We start from the raw sequence: 15,768 nt of genomic DNA, 5'->3' as shown, positions 1-15,768 counted from the left end.
ACAATAACACAAGTGAATAGGCCTGTGCAAAAGTAGCATGTCCTATTCAAGTTGTCTTGTACAATTTTTAAATGTTTTCAATAATTTTTATTCTATTTTGATTAACTTTTATTATGTGCGACACATTGTCACTGTCTGAAATTTCAGCCCATTACATCACCAACTTTAAACGGGAAAACACCAAACCCAAATCCAAACCTAACTGATGTAATACAGAATAAAACTACAGGTAACAGTGCCTTTTAAGTTATCATCTGAATTGGACAGTTTTGTGGTTATGTAAAGTGTGCTAAATGAAAAGTGGAAGGTAAAACCACAACAATCTTTTTCCACACCAAAGAAAGAGCACGCCATTGTACCTTGTAGTGGGATGGATCCTTGTATGATAATGCATGCAGTATAAAATTCTTTATACAAAAACACACAAAAAAACAGGATGCATATGAAAACTATTAAGACAGGATATTTATACTCTAATAGTACTAGTGGATAACAACTTGACACAACTTGTATGTTAAGTGGGCTCTGATCAGAGCAAGGTTGACTTTGGTTACTAAAACACACAATTGAACACAACATCATGCAATGCTGCATTCATTGAACGTTTTTAGTTAGAGGACAATATTAATCATGGCCAAATAATATAAATTTGGTGAAAAGTTGAGTAACATACTGAAGCGCTGAACTGCCACAGTAGAAAAAAAAAAAAAATCACTATCTCGTTATAACGTCAAATGCTATCTCGTTATAACAACATATTATCTCGTTATAACGTGATATTATCTCGTTATAACGAGATACATTTTATTGCTGTAATAAAAAATGAACTGTTTATAAGTAGCCTAACCTAACCGGTTTGCTGCTCACATCGGAAAATGACACATTTACAAGATTTAATTAAGTTCTATTTCATGCTTGGATTAAGCCATGGGGAGATTCTGTCCTTACTGCGCACAGTGGACGATACTGTGATCAGTATGCGGACACTCAGAAGGTTTTTAAAATGCATGGGACTGTTCAGAAGAAAGAATGAGACCGACCCTCTGGAGGTAGCTTCATTTCTCATCGATCAGCTGGAAGGACACAGAGGCTCGATGGGTACTGCATCACCTTCGCCTTCCTTCTCGTTATAACGTCAAACCGTATCTCGTTATAACGTAAACCCTTATCTCGTTATAACGTGATCGTTATAACGAGATAAGGGTTTACGTTATAACAAGATACGGTTTGACGTTATAACGAGATAATATGTCATTATAACGAGATAATATGTCGTTATAACGTGATAGCATTTGACGTTATAACGAGATAGTGATTAAATTTTTTTTTCTACTGTGGCAGTTCGGCGCTTCCGTAGTAACACCATTAAATATAGAAATTAATATAGTGAAATTTGAGGATGGTGGGAGCATTGCATGAGTGTTTGAAGAAACAGGGGACTTACCAGAGAAGGAAAAAAGGCATGTGCCATGGTGAGTTTCTCTACCTTGTCTCGGAGAGAAAAGGTCCCATGAGCCCCAGCTGGCAGGAAGTGGTTTTGAACCCTCAGCTGACCCAGGTTGGCCACAATGACCCTTGGTGACCGTGAGCTCTCTGGGATAAGAATAACCGGAGCACCGGCCTCGATATCCAGCAGAATCCTGGATGCTCGCTGAGGGTAATCCCTCACCTATAGGCAGAGAAAAGACAGAGAGACAAGAATGGACAGTATCTACATCATCCACCATGACACAAATCTTAAATAATTTCATGGCAAGGGTTTAGGTCATCATGCTGTATAGTTCAAGCAAGGAGCACTCACAGCCTGGCCCTCCATGGCAGCCCTCTGCCTGCCGAGCACATCCTGTAGCTGGGTGAAGTGTTGGATGAAGGCCACTACCTCGGCTTGGAAGCGCTGTGTGTGGACATACTGCACAGAGGCCATCTGCAAAGACACCTTGATGTCACATTTCCGCTCCAGCTTAGGATCCGGCTGGCCATACCTGAACAGACAGCAATGCAAGTAGAGTTAGACAAAGTTAGACAAAGTTAGACAACTTTGCCAAGTCCTTGTGTACTGTGCAGAGTAATGTTTAAGATATATACTTGATAACGTTGAAACTAAGGGCCTCCTCTCCATGAGTGGTAAAACGCTCTCTGTAGAGGTCACCATGCGGGGTCAGGTCACTCAGGGACAAACTTCCTAAACTGCCTTGTAAAGCCAGGTCACCATCTGAAACATCAAACAAAAACATTAAGCATACAAACAGTAAGAACATTAAACATATATACGGAAGGAAATTACGTTGTTTTCTCCCAACAAGTATTTCATACACACCCAACATTTCCAGGTGAGCAGATAATTTGGACACACTAGCTCTGGCAAGCTCAGTGACTTTTTTGTTGAGTATAAGAGTCAAAGAATGGACCTAAAATAAAAACACAGACAGGTTTAGACACAGAGTGTTCACTACACAACTGCTACCTAAGTTTTAAAGTACATTAAGTTAAAATGAGACACCATGTATTAGCATCCAAAAATAATCTGCCAATTATACACCAATAATAAGATAACAGATGATGTTGCTGTCAAATAAAGCAGCAACAGGTTCAACTATTGTCTGACTAAATATTAATATTACGGATTCCAATGAAAGACGTGAATGTGATTTCACATCTCAAATTTGCCCACTTGGTAGAACAGCATTTCCTTATACACACTTTTAGCTGTTGAAGATCAACAGATCAAGACACTGTGTGACTATAATCTGCACTACAGCGTGTTCATAAAAAGTGTTCAGCATTTGTTAGCTCCAACTCATCTTGCAAGAACAAAAAGAAAACAAACACAACCTGACTTGTCCCTTACTTTTGTTTTGTGGGTGATCATGAATATTGATGTTATATATAACTCTATAAATAAATTTTGTGGTATGTGAAAGATCTGAAAAATTTGGGATCAGCAATTCATCCTCAAAGGACCGAGTTGTTAATATATTGCAGTTTACACACTTTTCATAAAGCATCCTTAACATTTGTTCCTACAATGTTGACAATGAATACAAGAAAAAAAAAACATTTAATTATTATTCAACTACAGACAACAGGCCATGTGATCTACCTTCAGATCCACTTTGGTGTTGACGGGCTCAGTTGTCTCATCCTCTCCTATACCTGCCTCATATAGAGGATGTCCTGGCACATGTTGGGGTGAAACAGGCACCTTCACTGCATGATTATTGGCTGTGGAGCCAATACCAAAGAAGTCCAGAATAACCACCCAGGTCTGTAGTGTGATCAAAACATCCAGGCAGTTAAAGTCGACATCCACGCTTCGACTCACACTACCATAGCGTGTTTTAAACTCAGGGTGGTTCTGGTCAACTAGCAGCACATTTATGTGAACTAATGAGTCATCAAAGCCTGGTGGTGGCAGAGATGATGGTGTGTGGTGGGTTGGAGAAGGAGGTGGGGTACTGGGACAGTCTGGGTCTCTCTTGGATTTGCGACTGCTGGATGAAGGGGTACTTGGATGCCTCTGGTAGAGCTGGAAGACATTCTGGGCCTCTTCCATGTGGGCAGGTAATGACCGAGGCATGTCAGGGTACAGAGCATTACATGCTGATGGACAACTTTGAGAAAGGTACTCCTTAGGGGTGAAAGTGGAAGGCTTTGGTGCTCCACGAGACACCATCAGGTGTTTATACTTAGACTGAGGGTTCTGCTCCAAGAGGTCCTCCATTAGCAGTGAGCGCAGAGCCAGCTGGACTGCCAGCAAGTGAGGATGATCTTTGGTTATTTCTCCCTCCAAATCTTGGAAGCGCAAACTGACTAAGCCTTGGGAGCCCTGGGTTAGGTCAGCACTAAGCTGAACCTGCAGTTCTGCCACGTGTAAGTTGACTTTTAGCTGAGTGAAGCAAGGAGAGCAAATCACAGGTTTGTGGGACTGCAGAGGCAAAGGAGAGGACAGTGAGGAGTGGGAGAAGTTGATATGTGGGGGGTCCCTCACAAACAGCCCTCCCTGGAGGTCAGGAAAGCGATGAGGTCGGCTGGACGAGGGAGTTGGCGGGGGCGGTGTAGGTGGCTCGCTGGGTGTGACACGCTGCTCTTCAATCAAGGACAAATTATCCAATGTCTGGAGGACTTGTTCATACACAGGCTTGCACAGGAACACCTATCAAAAGGACAGTCAAACATCCATACAATTAGTAGTCTGTAATGACAAATTCAAATGTTCGACTTCTGTGCAAGCAGCCATGTTGGCAATATGTGAGGGTGATGATTTTTATAAATGATATGTACACAATAATAGGCATGCGCAGTTTACAAACATCAGCTTTGTGTGAATTTGTCACCAAGCAGCAACTTCTGCAATGCAAAGTAATGCTAAACTGCCCTATATATGGCCACTTACAGTAAGCTGTGAAAGTGAGTCAATTGCCACAGGCCTTCAAAGTAACATGTCCAGGTATTTGGTTTGGATTGGCCACGAGTAAGGTCGGCTCAGGCGCTGCTAAAATGAGCCAAAGGCTCCCACACAAACTAAAAGCAGCTTTTAAGAAAGAAAAATCTCACACTCCTCCATCCTTACTGACAGGCTATGGTTAAGAGACATATTGTGTGCAGCCACCTAGTTTTTATGTGTGGTCTTTAGTTGCCACACAGACTATCCCGTCATCTATGTTGAATGTGTAGATTGCAGCCATTCTTGTATGACACAGAAACTTGCTCAGGTTTAGAAAATATGGTAATATACCCGAACAGGGTTGACAAATTTGCCCTCAATTCGCAGCAGCCCTGTGCTCCTGCAGGGCTCCTCTGTGGTGAGGAAGGTAAACTGGGTGTCCTCGTCAATGGGAACCTTCTCCAAAGTGAACTGCATGGTTGTGTCTTTCAGTATATGGAAGGCTGAAGAAGAAAAGACATTCTGTGAGTTTGGCTTGTTATTGACATACTATGCTGCAGAACAGACTGCAAACTATCAACATTTACAGTACATTAAATTGAAAAGATTGTATCACTCACCTTTTCCACGGCTAAGATATTCAAAAAAGTCATGACGTGTAAACTGAGGTTCATCCTGATTGATGCTTCCATTGCGGGATGGTGACATGCTGCTGGAGTTATCGCCTCTGGTTGTCCTCTTCAAAACCAAATGGCTCATATTGAGAGAATAAAGCCGTATATCCTTCACCAACACCTGCAACTTCTCCGCTTCAGAGTCTTGCCCAGTGACAAAATTCTGTATGGTGATGCTTCCCAGATGACCAACGAGTAGTTCAGGATGGCCAGGTTTTCGGGGAATGGACACAACTGGTGATTCAATGCTGACGTTAAGGGTCAGCTTTACCAAGAATGTGTCCAAGGTGGATTCAGGTTCCTCCATGGGAACATCCTCCTCATCTTCAAATTGATAAGGCCAGCTCTGACTCAAAGTTCGAGACCTTCGTGAGGGAGTCTCAAAGAGTGACACCATGCCGCTGTACTCCGCTGTTTTGGTTGCCAGGACTGTTGACACTTTGCTGGCTGCACTCTTCAGCATGGAGCGGAAATTGTCTTCTACTTCATTGGCAGACAGACTAAGCTCCTTCAGAAACTTGGCTGAGTGGTTGTAGTGCAAGGACGCCATTTCAAGTTTCAAGGAACACTCCCCTTGAGATTTCTCCAGCAGATGGAAATTTAGAGCTTCTGATGAAGACCCTGTTGTATCAGAAAGGAATGTTAAGCCTTCAAGCTTAGAGGAGCTGTCCTCAACACTGCCAATGCTGACCACAAACTGGCTCCGGCCACCCTCTTGTGTCAGGTCCACCAACTGCATGGATCCTAGTGAACCATTGATGTCCAGCCGGCTGCCCATAGACACATTGACCTTGGTACCAGTAATACTGGCAGTGGCAATTTTCAACCCTTTCTTCTCAGCACCCAGGACAGTGCCAGTGGACACGGTGCGAAGGAGAAGCAGGTTAAGACGGTGGATCTCCACAGTTAGCTCTTTGTTCTGGTCATAGGTGGCCTGATATGTCCCATCCTCTCCTTCACCGTACAGCTGAGCTGCATTTTGTTCCACTGCTGATGGCCCCATGCTTTCTTCTTTAGGAAAAGACTTCTGGAGGAACTTGAGTAGCTCCACCATAGTCTCAGGGTTAAGGATGATGTCCAGGTTATTGACCTGCATACTTGTAACCTGAAGGGAGCTGTCCAGGTTCATGGAGGGGCAGTCTGAGCTCACAAACTGGTATTCGAGCTTGATTAGGGCCTCCTGGTCTTTGAGAAAGGAACCAAAGGGGGAAAATCTATCCATGAGCAGACCAGAAAATGACTCATGATGGCTACATGGATGCTCGGGAGACCTGGCATCTGATGATGCAGGAGACGATGGTTGGCTCTCTTTGAGGCTACCCGTGGGTATGTCAAAGCTGAGATGCTTATGAGAAGCCACAAGTAGGTCAAAGTCTGAGCCATAGGTCTGTAAAGTGTCAACCAACAGAAGACCATGGACAGTTAGGGACACTTCAGCATCATAAGGCCGCTTGACAAAATGAGCATTTGTTCCGAATACTTTTAGGACGGATATGTAGCGACCATCACTCTCCACACCAAGCTGCATGTAGTTAATGTTGAATTCAGCCAACAGTAAACGAGATTCCACTAGGACTTCCCGTGTGTGCTGCTCTAACGTCATCACACTCTGTGTCAGATTTTTGGCTGAGCCCTGCAGCTTCCAGGAACTGTCATCCCTCTGAAAGATTTTTTCATGACGGAGTGTAAGAGGATCAGGAGACCTTAAGTCAGGACCTACATTTTTCTCTTTGTTTCCTTCACTCACACTGGGACTGCTTAGCCTGGCTAGACAACTCCTAAGGGCAGTCATCTTCTCAAAGTTGATATGGACTTTCAGGTCTGGTAGGGTTCCTGACAACACAGCTCCAGGGAGTTGAGGGTCAGAGGTGTAGCGTAATCTCTGCTCAAGCTGCAGCAGCACATTGAATTTCTCCACCACATGTGTAGGCCCTACCTCACTTTCCTGGAGATGTTTCCAGTTGTCCTTAAAGCGACCAACCATTATCTGCAGGTCCTTAAATGACAATGAGTATTTTTCATACAGCCTTCTACTGTAGGCCTGCATACTCTCTGGGGATCTGAGGCTGGGAAGTTCAAGACTTTTGATCTCTGCTTTCAAAGGCATGTCGAGTTCAGGTGGTGGAGACTCCGGTGGGGTGGCAAGTGGAGTCTGGTATTCATCATCACTCATATCTTCCATTTCAGGCTGAGCAGCTTTTGAATTAGCCTTGGTGTCATCTTTAAATAAAATCATAAGATACAGAGGTCACAGGAATGAAGTGATGAGTAAGGGTTCAATAAGTCGTATTTGTTGTATTGATATTGTAAGATAGTGCTTTACCTTGAGAGTTTGTCAAGAGAATTCTGCCCAAATCTACTACAACAAGCACTGGGTCTCCAGACTGGAAGTCATCAGGGAAAATCACCTGAGGTGCGCAGATATCCAATTTCATAGTCCAGTGTTTACTGTTTTCCTTAAGAAAGAAAAAAAGTACAAAGTGGTACTGAGAAATCGTTAAACTTTCACCTACTTTATATAATGAACCAGTGAATCTCTTACAATAAACTCTCCTACAAGTAGCTGATCAATGGTTTGTCGGATCTCTGCCTTAGTCTGCATCTTCAGCTTGTTGTACTGCCTCCTGGCAGCCTCTGCAACTCTTAACTCCAGCTCTGACTGATATCCAAATCCTAGATGTCAAAGAAATATTACTGCAAAAATCTGCTAGAATTCAGGGTAACAGACACATGACTTGATTTGAAACTACTTGAAATATGAATGAGTAATGTGAAAAGCTACACTTCCTACATACAGCAGTGCTTTAGAATGTTTTAACAATTCCGCATAAATATGACCTAAAACCTTAGCCTTCTGAACATAGACAAAGACAATGTTTTCAAACAAACGGAAATATTATACTTTACCATTAATTTATTCAAGAAAATTATCTAATATTACATATCTGTGAGTGGCAAAAGTATGTTGACCGCTGGGATTAGCCCAAATTAGAGTCTGCTCAAATGTGTTATGAATCAGTACGAGGTGTCACTGAATTGCCTTTATTACAGATCTTTACTAAATGTGTTTGTGGAAGCAACCCCTGGCAAAAAATATGGAATCACCACTCTTGGATGTTTATTCACTCCCGTAATCACAGACATGCCACAAAACTATTTCTGATACAACATTCCTACCTTGGAATGAATGAACGAATAAACATCAAGATTAATCCCACCAATCATAATCTGACTACTGTAACTGAATGGATATAAACCAAAAAGACGCAGTACGTTTTAGTATTTACCTGAGGTGTGAACTCTTCCTTTATAGAAGAACTCTGTCACTTTCTTTATTGCTTGTGGATTGTAGATTATGTTTAATGGACTTGTCTTCACTTCCAGTCTTCTTTCAAACGTACTCCTCACAGGGTTACGTTCATAAATCATCTCAAACACTGGGGAGATCTCTGCATTGCTACCTAAAGAAACCAACCAAAACAAACAATACATAAAAAAAGACAGAGCTATCCGTGAAAGCAGCAGCATGCCACCAAAAATTGTCCCTAAGCAACACTGTACAGGAACACTCTAACAGCTTTCAGAGCCTTCCAAGAGTCAAGCATATACACATTTTATTATAAAACTATACCCAGCTGCAAGATTTTAGTTTTCTAGTTGCTTAGTTCTAGTCTCAAGTTTTTATGTCTCTTTTTAATGTGAATTTTCATGACATGAGATTAAAGAAAGTGTTTCATGTTTTCAATTTTATTTTGAGTGAACAGGTCAGATCATCATCAATCTAACAGAGAACAAATTTTGTTTGTTTATATAAGTATAAAATATACTTACTATACTTTATACTTAATTATTCACATTCACAATATAAAAAAATTCTTACCGGCAGAACTGCTGGGCTGGTTCAAAGGCTGGTTCAAAGGCTGGTTCACAGCAACAACAACCTTGTCCTACAACAAGTGACAATGACTGTTAAAAACAAAGAAAACTTTAACATTTCTTCTGATTATGAAGTTCTTGTCTATCTGCTTATCACTCCTTACCGTTTTAGGAGACACCAGGACAGGGAAAATAGTTCCCTGAGTAGTCAGGTCTCTGAGAAACAAACTACCCAGCTTGACAGACAGCAAGGAGGACTCAGAGCGAGGAAGAGACTCCACAATCACTTTGACCCCTATGGAAACAGGGTGAAACGTATGAAGACAGCAGTACACATGCTTTGTGTCTATTCTAACGTTGTAAAGAAAATCACTTGTTTTTGTTCTTTGAAATGTATATAATTAAAACTAATTACAACCTTCACAGCAAATTAAGAGATTATGTAGCATGAGTTGGATATTACGGTGAAGGTAGCTACAGAGAGATGCTTCATTATCAGCAAAATTTTACCATCCATTTAATCCTGCTTGCACAGCTAAAAAATCTGCACAAAATTTGGAAAAAAACAATATATATTACACAAATGATGCCCATATTCCTCTATGTTAAAATGCCTAACCTTAATGCAGTAATAAATAGGTATACAGGTTGATACAGTCTCAGCACCTATAGCCCCTATTTTCTGATTTTGAAGTTACCTATACTGCATTAGAAGGTTTTCTTCAAATCACCCTCACAAACTAACTGGGTGAAGACTACTGACCACACTAGCTGAATGCACTTCATAATTACAGAAAATCATGATTCCATTTGAGCCAGTGTACCTGAGAATTCCAGCTGGATGACACCACTTTCATGCATGGTGTCCCCCCTCTTGTCCTGCTGGAAGAGAGTGACTCCACCCTTCTCCAGTAAAAACTCCAGCCGGGCAAACAGATGATCTCGCCTAGTAAACGTGTTTAAAGTGTGAGAGTCCTCTAAGGGGTCAAACAGGTCCTCTGTCTCTGCTGGAGAAGCATTCATCAATATCAGCTGTCAGAAACACTATAACATATTATACATCAATTGAATTTGCAAATGGATGCCAAATTGTTGTCATTCCTTTACCAGACAAGAGTGAGTTCTCTCACCTAAAATATCCCAGGTTGACGGACTTGGCAGGAGTTCTTCAGGCCTGTCTGGATCCTGGGAATCTCCATACCAGCCTCCCCAGCCTGGGAACCAAGACTGCAAGTATTGAATCATCCCTGAGCTCCTACTTTTTGGAATGGATGTAGTGGGTGAACAGGACTCAAAGTCACTGCTGGGATCGCGCACATTCTAGAACAAAAAGGGAAAAGAGGAATTTTAAAAATAGCACACTGAAGTGAAAATAATGATATTTCCTGTTGCCAGTAAGTAACACTATCACTATGCCTACATCAGAAAATCACAGGAAGATAAATCTATTCAGACACCCTTAATTATTGTAAAATTTGTGCAAAACTGAATGATGTCAGAAATACAGCAACGTTTACCAAGAAATATCTTAAAAGTAAGTTAAGATTTGTGATTGATTTCCTAGGAGGAAATATGACATGTGCCGAGCACAAAATCTTGCAGTATTTTTTAAAATATCACACTTCCTGTTGTTTTCAGATTAATTTTGTGGATGTACAGTAGGTCACAGCCAGACCCAGACCTTATTTCTAGAGGTGTTGCTAAAACAAATGAAATCTGAAAATCTTGATAGGGGCTGTATTTTAGGGAAAACTATGTTTAGGCATTCAAACCAGCAGTTCTTTTGGAAGAAGAAGAGGAATTATTTTATAAACCACGGAGCACCTGTAAGAATCTCTTCCAGCATACCTCTGCAATCTCTTCCTGCTTTCGAAACCAGTCATGGACTATTTCTCTGAGAATCTGCAGCTCCTCCAATGTCTGCTCCTCTTCCACTCGCTCCAGCTCAATCTAGGTCACAAAGTTAGGAGCTTCTTTAGAAAATAATTGTAATGACATGGCCATGACACGGTGCACACATGCTAAGCAAAATTAAGTACAAGACAGACAGTGGACCTAAGCTAAGAATGTGCTCAACATTACAACTTCCAGGTGGGAAATCTTAGGACACATCCTCTCAAAAGTCATTTTATTAGCAAAATATGTTGTTAGTCTTGTACCTCTTCCTGGGGACTTAGTGTAATTCCTTTGAGCCTTCTGAAGTAGAGGCCGGTGTAGGTCTGGGCATCTCGGGCCCGCTGCAGAGCAAATTCCCAGCTTCTCCTCTGCCGCTGCTCCCTGATCTCACTCAAGTTGGCCTCAATAGCAAATATCCACCAATCCCTACAGCTGCAAGCAAAACAGTGTTACATTATATTCAAAGATTTTGAACACACAAACAATACATAGAATGAAATATAGCAGTGTGGCATACTCAAAGTGTGGAAAATAATTCAGTTGGAAAAGAAAACACTGACTTTATGCTCCCATGACAAAAACAATTAATTTACTTACTTCCCACAAATGGGAACTCTGGGTCTCCACTTCCGGTATCGCATCTCTCGCTCTCTGCGGTCTAGCTCCTTAAGAAAAGCCATGATCTGCTGGTACTGCACCTAAGAGAAAAGACAAAAGACATGACTTTTTGTAAATTGGATAGGATATTTCTTTGCACAACTATCACCAGGATAAAACAATTGTGGCTGTAAAGAAACGTGTGTGTAGAACTCTTTATATGGCTCTCTCACTGCAGCGCAGCGCACACACACACACACAAACAGGTTTTGAAGATGTGCTGAACAGTGGCGGTTTAGGTGAAAAAACATGTTCAGCTGCTTCTGCCAATAATTAGCAAGAAACAGCTTCAAAACCTGTATGTCGTTGTGTGCACGCTACATGCGCTGCAGTGAGAGAGCGGTATGAGGAGTATGGGGAACACCCCAAGCCCTACTGTATTGCACATACAACATTTTTTTTGTACAATGTACAATTCTCATGACCATGGAATAGGGTAACCACTCTACACACCATGCATGGGGGAGAAAAAAATACATCAAATACCGGAAACCGTTATAATAATATAAAAATACAGTGATATAGAATTTTGGTCACACCGCCCAGCCCTACAACCAACATTTCAAACACCTATATAAATTAGAAGAACTCAGTAAGTAAAAAAGACCACCTATCGGTAGAGGTTGATGTGTTAAGTGACTTTTAAAGAGGTAAAGAGATGAAAGATAAAACAAATGTAACTGAAGCAGACCTGTGAAAGGCGTAAAGACATGGGCTCCAGCTGAACCTGGCCTTCAATTCGCGGGGTGTGTCGAGACCTCAGAGGCTCCTTGGAGGTGTTTCTTCTGAGCAACACAGAGGCACACACTGGTACAAAGATGTACTGATGCTCACGGCTCTGCATACACTGGGTCATTGCATCCTGAAGAGTTACAATAGAATCAGGAGGAAATCTGAATATGTAACTTGGTTTTACTGTCACACTTCATCATTCATGATAATGTCTAACTGGCACGCTACACAATCCCAAAACAGCTGTTGTTTTGCAGAGAGTCATTTACTTAAATGGCATCATGACAGCTGACTAATGTTTGCAACATAAAATTGTAGCTGTGAGAATATTTATTCTCCATTGTGAACAGAGGTTATGAATCCGTCTCAAAGTGACAACTGGTGAAAAGGACCAGCTTTGTAGCTGGTATTTATTGAAATTACCCAACTGACTGACCTGAATCTGATTTGCAGGCAGCTTCCCCAGTATTTCACATTCTGTATCCCAGTAGACACTGAAGTCTTCAATCTCCAGCTGCTTTTGTCTGAGGTGTTTTTGAACCTGCAAACACAAGGAAATTCTAGTTAATCGCACCTAGTAATGTCTTAATTACACAGTAAGTTATCAGTAATTTTAATGACCTCATCACAGCTCTGAAATTAATGCAGGTCATTTTACGTGTTTTTTTCCAATTTATTTTTACAACAGTGCTCACTCACCGACTCTTTGGAGGGATTCTGAGCAGACACCTTGTTAATGCAAATTCCAAAGGAAAAGGGTTTCTCTGGGTTAGAGAAGTCATCTTCAAACCGGAGATGGACATCTTGGATCTTTAGCTACATACAGATGACAGGAATGTACAGTTTAACTTCTTAGTCAAACAATAACATCTACCTACTTTGACAAATAGGCTTTAATATGAACTCACTATTTAAATAAACTGCATTAGTCTTTTTATGACAGATAGAATGCAAAGGTTAATTAACTCCAGCTACTTAATGTTGAATAACTTACCTCAATGTTTTCCACTATCCTGGTGACCACTGAGGCAGTGACAGTGTACCAGTACGACTCCCCTCTTTGTTCACACTCACTCTGCAGAAGCCATAAGTTACAACATGAAAAATACGTGTACACAAGTATGCATGTACACTGTCGCCAAACAAAAAGCATGTTTATAAACTACAGCATCCAACCTACTTTGAATCTGTCCTCGAGAGCCTTGAGGAGACGTTTCTTGCGCTCTCTCTCCTCTTTCTCTATCTCTGCATCATACTCCTGTAGCTGAGCAGGGCCGATGATCAGGTTGAGCTGGGACATAGAGATGACCCATGGATCACTGTGAGGCCGGTAGAAAGGGATCTGAAGAGTGATCTTTCCAATGAAGCCTGGTGAAAGATGTAGTTATGAGTAATCAAAATAGTAACCCATTATCTGACAGACATTGGTATAATGACTATACTCCTTAGCAGCCATAATATGTTGTTCCTCAGCATGTTTTTAAGCTCTTCTATTTCCAAATAGCCTGTATAAATAAATGAATGTTGCAGTATTAAGCACAAAGCTGTAAAAACACTGCTATACAACAAACAATGTACATGCAGACAAGCCAAACCACTGGAAAAAAATGTATACCTTACATTTACTGCCACATACATAACAATCAAACCTGACTACTGGGCCACTGGCATCCAGGCTTTCTTTTTGTCTTTAGCACAAACTAGACACCATACATCGTATTTTAGCAGTGAATGAAGGCATGCATGCTAAATAATGCTGCTACTCTATTAACATATTCAAGCACAAGTGACTACATAAGAAACCTATATTCTTTTTTTTAATCAAGACATGTCATTTACATATTAAACTGGTCTCTAAGACCTTCTTCTTTCACCTCTGTAATATTGCTAAGATCCGAAGCATCCTCTCAGAGTGATGCTGAAAAGCTCATCCATGCTTTTGTTACTTCTAGACTGTACTACTGCAGCTCACTATTGTCTGGATGTCCACATTACTCCATCAACGGTCTGCAGCTGATCCAGAACGCAGCAGCTAGAGTTCTGACAGGAAGCAGCCAAAGGGATCATATCTCTCCTGTTCTAGCGTCTCTTCACTGGCTCCCAGTGGACTCAAGAATACACTTCAAGATCCTTCTTCTAACCTACAAGGCTCTACATGGACTAGCTCCATTATATCTGCAGGACCTGATAGTACCATATGTTCCTAATAGAACACTCCGATCTCAGAGTGCAGGTTTACTAGTAGTCCCTAGGATTCATAAAAGTAGAATGGGAGGATGAGCCTTTAGCTATCAGGCACCGCTACTATGGAACCAGTTACCAATCAGGGTCCAAGAGGCAGACACTATCTTTAAGACTAGACTTAAAACCTTTCTGTTTAGTAAAGTGTATTGTTAGCCTTAAACATAGTGTGTAGGGCATATAGACATGGCCATGGTATAACACGTGTCATAGGGCCGATAAATTCTTAACTTTTACCACAGCTATGCTGCTATAGGCCTACGCTGTCGGGGGGCACAAACATGATCCACTGAGCAGTTTCCCTCAAATCCCCCTCTTACAGATCTGGTTCATACTGATAATTCATCTTTTGTTTGCCATCTTCCTTGTAGTTTTGTGCCTCGCTCTCTCTCTCTCTCTCTCTTTGCAGGTCTCCAGACCTGCATGCTGACCTGCAGTCCGGCCCCCGAATACTCCAGTGTTCATTGACTACACCAGTCTCTGTTGCTCATCTTTGTTTTAATTGCTATCAAATTACTATTACTATTTATGGCTTGACGATATATATAGATATCCATTATAATATAATCACAGTTTCACATCTTACTTGTCAACATCAACATCCTGACATGTTTATTCTCTGTAATGTATGATGTTTGTGCATGTTTGTTCCTCTCTCTCTCTTCTTCATCCTCTCTGTCTTGTCTCTTCTTCTTCTCCTCCTCTATCCGGCCGACTGTTAGCAGCAAGGTTCTCCTTATGAGTCCGGTCCTGCTCAAGGTTTCTTCCTGTTAAAAGGAAGTTTTCCTTGCCACTGATCTTAAGGGGGCTCAGGCTCTGGGTAAAGCACTTTGGGACAACTTCTGATTGTATAATGCGCTATATAAATAAAGCTGAATTTAATTGAATTGAATTCATTTTCTTATTGATGATAGACAGAATGCACTGACTGATACAGCTATATGAAGACAAGAGATTCTCTATAATACCATCTGAAAAAAGTGTTCATTCCTCCAGAGTTTACAAACTGTGAAAGGGAGTGTTGAGTGTGGTATGGCAGCCCTCACACACTCTTACTTATTTTTTAGTTGCAGTATATTATGTTTCCCTTTGTCATTTTCAGGATTCTTCAGGACTTTGGTACTCTAATAATGCAATCTGAAAGGAGACTCTTTGTCAACATAGCAAAAATGTTTAGGCTGATACTTGAAATGCATGTTCAGGCAGAATGTGGGACAGGCACTGTCTTGTTAAATAAGGTTAAAATATGTCCTTTTTAAAATAAAACAACCTTATTTGTTACAGTGAACACAACAGCAGAGGCAGGAA

At 41.2% G+C, this 15,768-nt stretch overlaps 1 protein-coding gene across 5 annotated transcripts in view; it reads right to left on the bottom strand.

Annotated features, from left to right (window-relative positions):
* Window positions 1–15,768, bottom strand: part of vps13d (vacuolar protein sorting 13 homolog D) — a 46,528-nt gene that overhangs the window by 28,286 nt on the left and 2,474 nt on the right. For 4 of the 5 annotated variants that reach the window (XM_028410670.1, XM_028410671.1, XM_028410673.1 and 1 more), the window contains exons 4-25: window positions 13,400–13,587; window positions 13,214–13,294; window positions 12,919–13,035; window positions 12,656–12,760; window positions 12,179–12,349; window positions 11,428–11,528; window positions 11,094–11,262; window positions 10,783–10,884; window positions 10,065–10,254; window positions 9,759–9,941; window positions 9,099–9,229; window positions 8,939–9,005; window positions 8,346–8,519; window positions 7,601–7,731; window positions 7,382–7,514; window positions 5,005–7,278; window positions 4,736–4,887; window positions 3,101–4,153; window positions 2,318–2,408; window positions 2,086–2,212; window positions 1,802–1,982; window positions 1,445–1,669 (exon numbers count right to left, since the gene is read on the bottom strand). In XM_028410670.1, coding sequence (XP_028266471.1) covers window positions 1,445–1,669; window positions 1,802–1,982; window positions 2,086–2,212; window positions 2,318–2,408; window positions 3,101–4,153; window positions 4,736–4,887; window positions 5,005–7,278; window positions 7,382–7,514; window positions 7,601–7,731; window positions 8,346–8,519; window positions 8,939–9,005; window positions 9,099–9,229; window positions 9,759–9,941; window positions 10,065–10,254; window positions 10,783–10,884; window positions 11,094–11,262; window positions 11,428–11,528; window positions 12,179–12,349; window positions 12,656–12,760; window positions 12,919–13,035; window positions 13,214–13,294; window positions 13,400–13,587 — 6,146 coding nt within the window. The remainder of the gene's footprint in view (window positions 1–1,444; window positions 1,670–1,801; window positions 1,983–2,085; window positions 2,213–2,317; window positions 2,409–3,100; window positions 4,154–4,735; window positions 4,888–5,004; window positions 7,279–7,381; window positions 7,515–7,600; window positions 7,732–8,345; window positions 8,520–8,938; window positions 9,006–9,098; window positions 9,230–9,758; window positions 9,942–10,064; window positions 10,255–10,782; window positions 10,885–11,093; window positions 11,263–11,427; window positions 11,529–12,178; window positions 12,350–12,655; window positions 12,761–12,918; window positions 13,036–13,213; window positions 13,295–13,399; window positions 13,588–15,768) is intronic. The other variant, XM_028410672.1, reaches the window with a different exon arrangement.

The sequence above is a fragment of the Parambassis ranga genome, chromosome 7 (genome assembly GCF_900634625.1).
Source record: "Parambassis ranga chromosome 7, fParRan2.1, whole genome shotgun sequence".
Classification (NCBI taxonomy): domain Eukaryota; kingdom Metazoa; phylum Chordata; class Actinopteri; family Ambassidae; genus Parambassis; species Parambassis ranga.
Note: the sequence above shows the minus strand (reverse complement) of the source record. Positions and strands in the feature narration are given on the sequence as shown.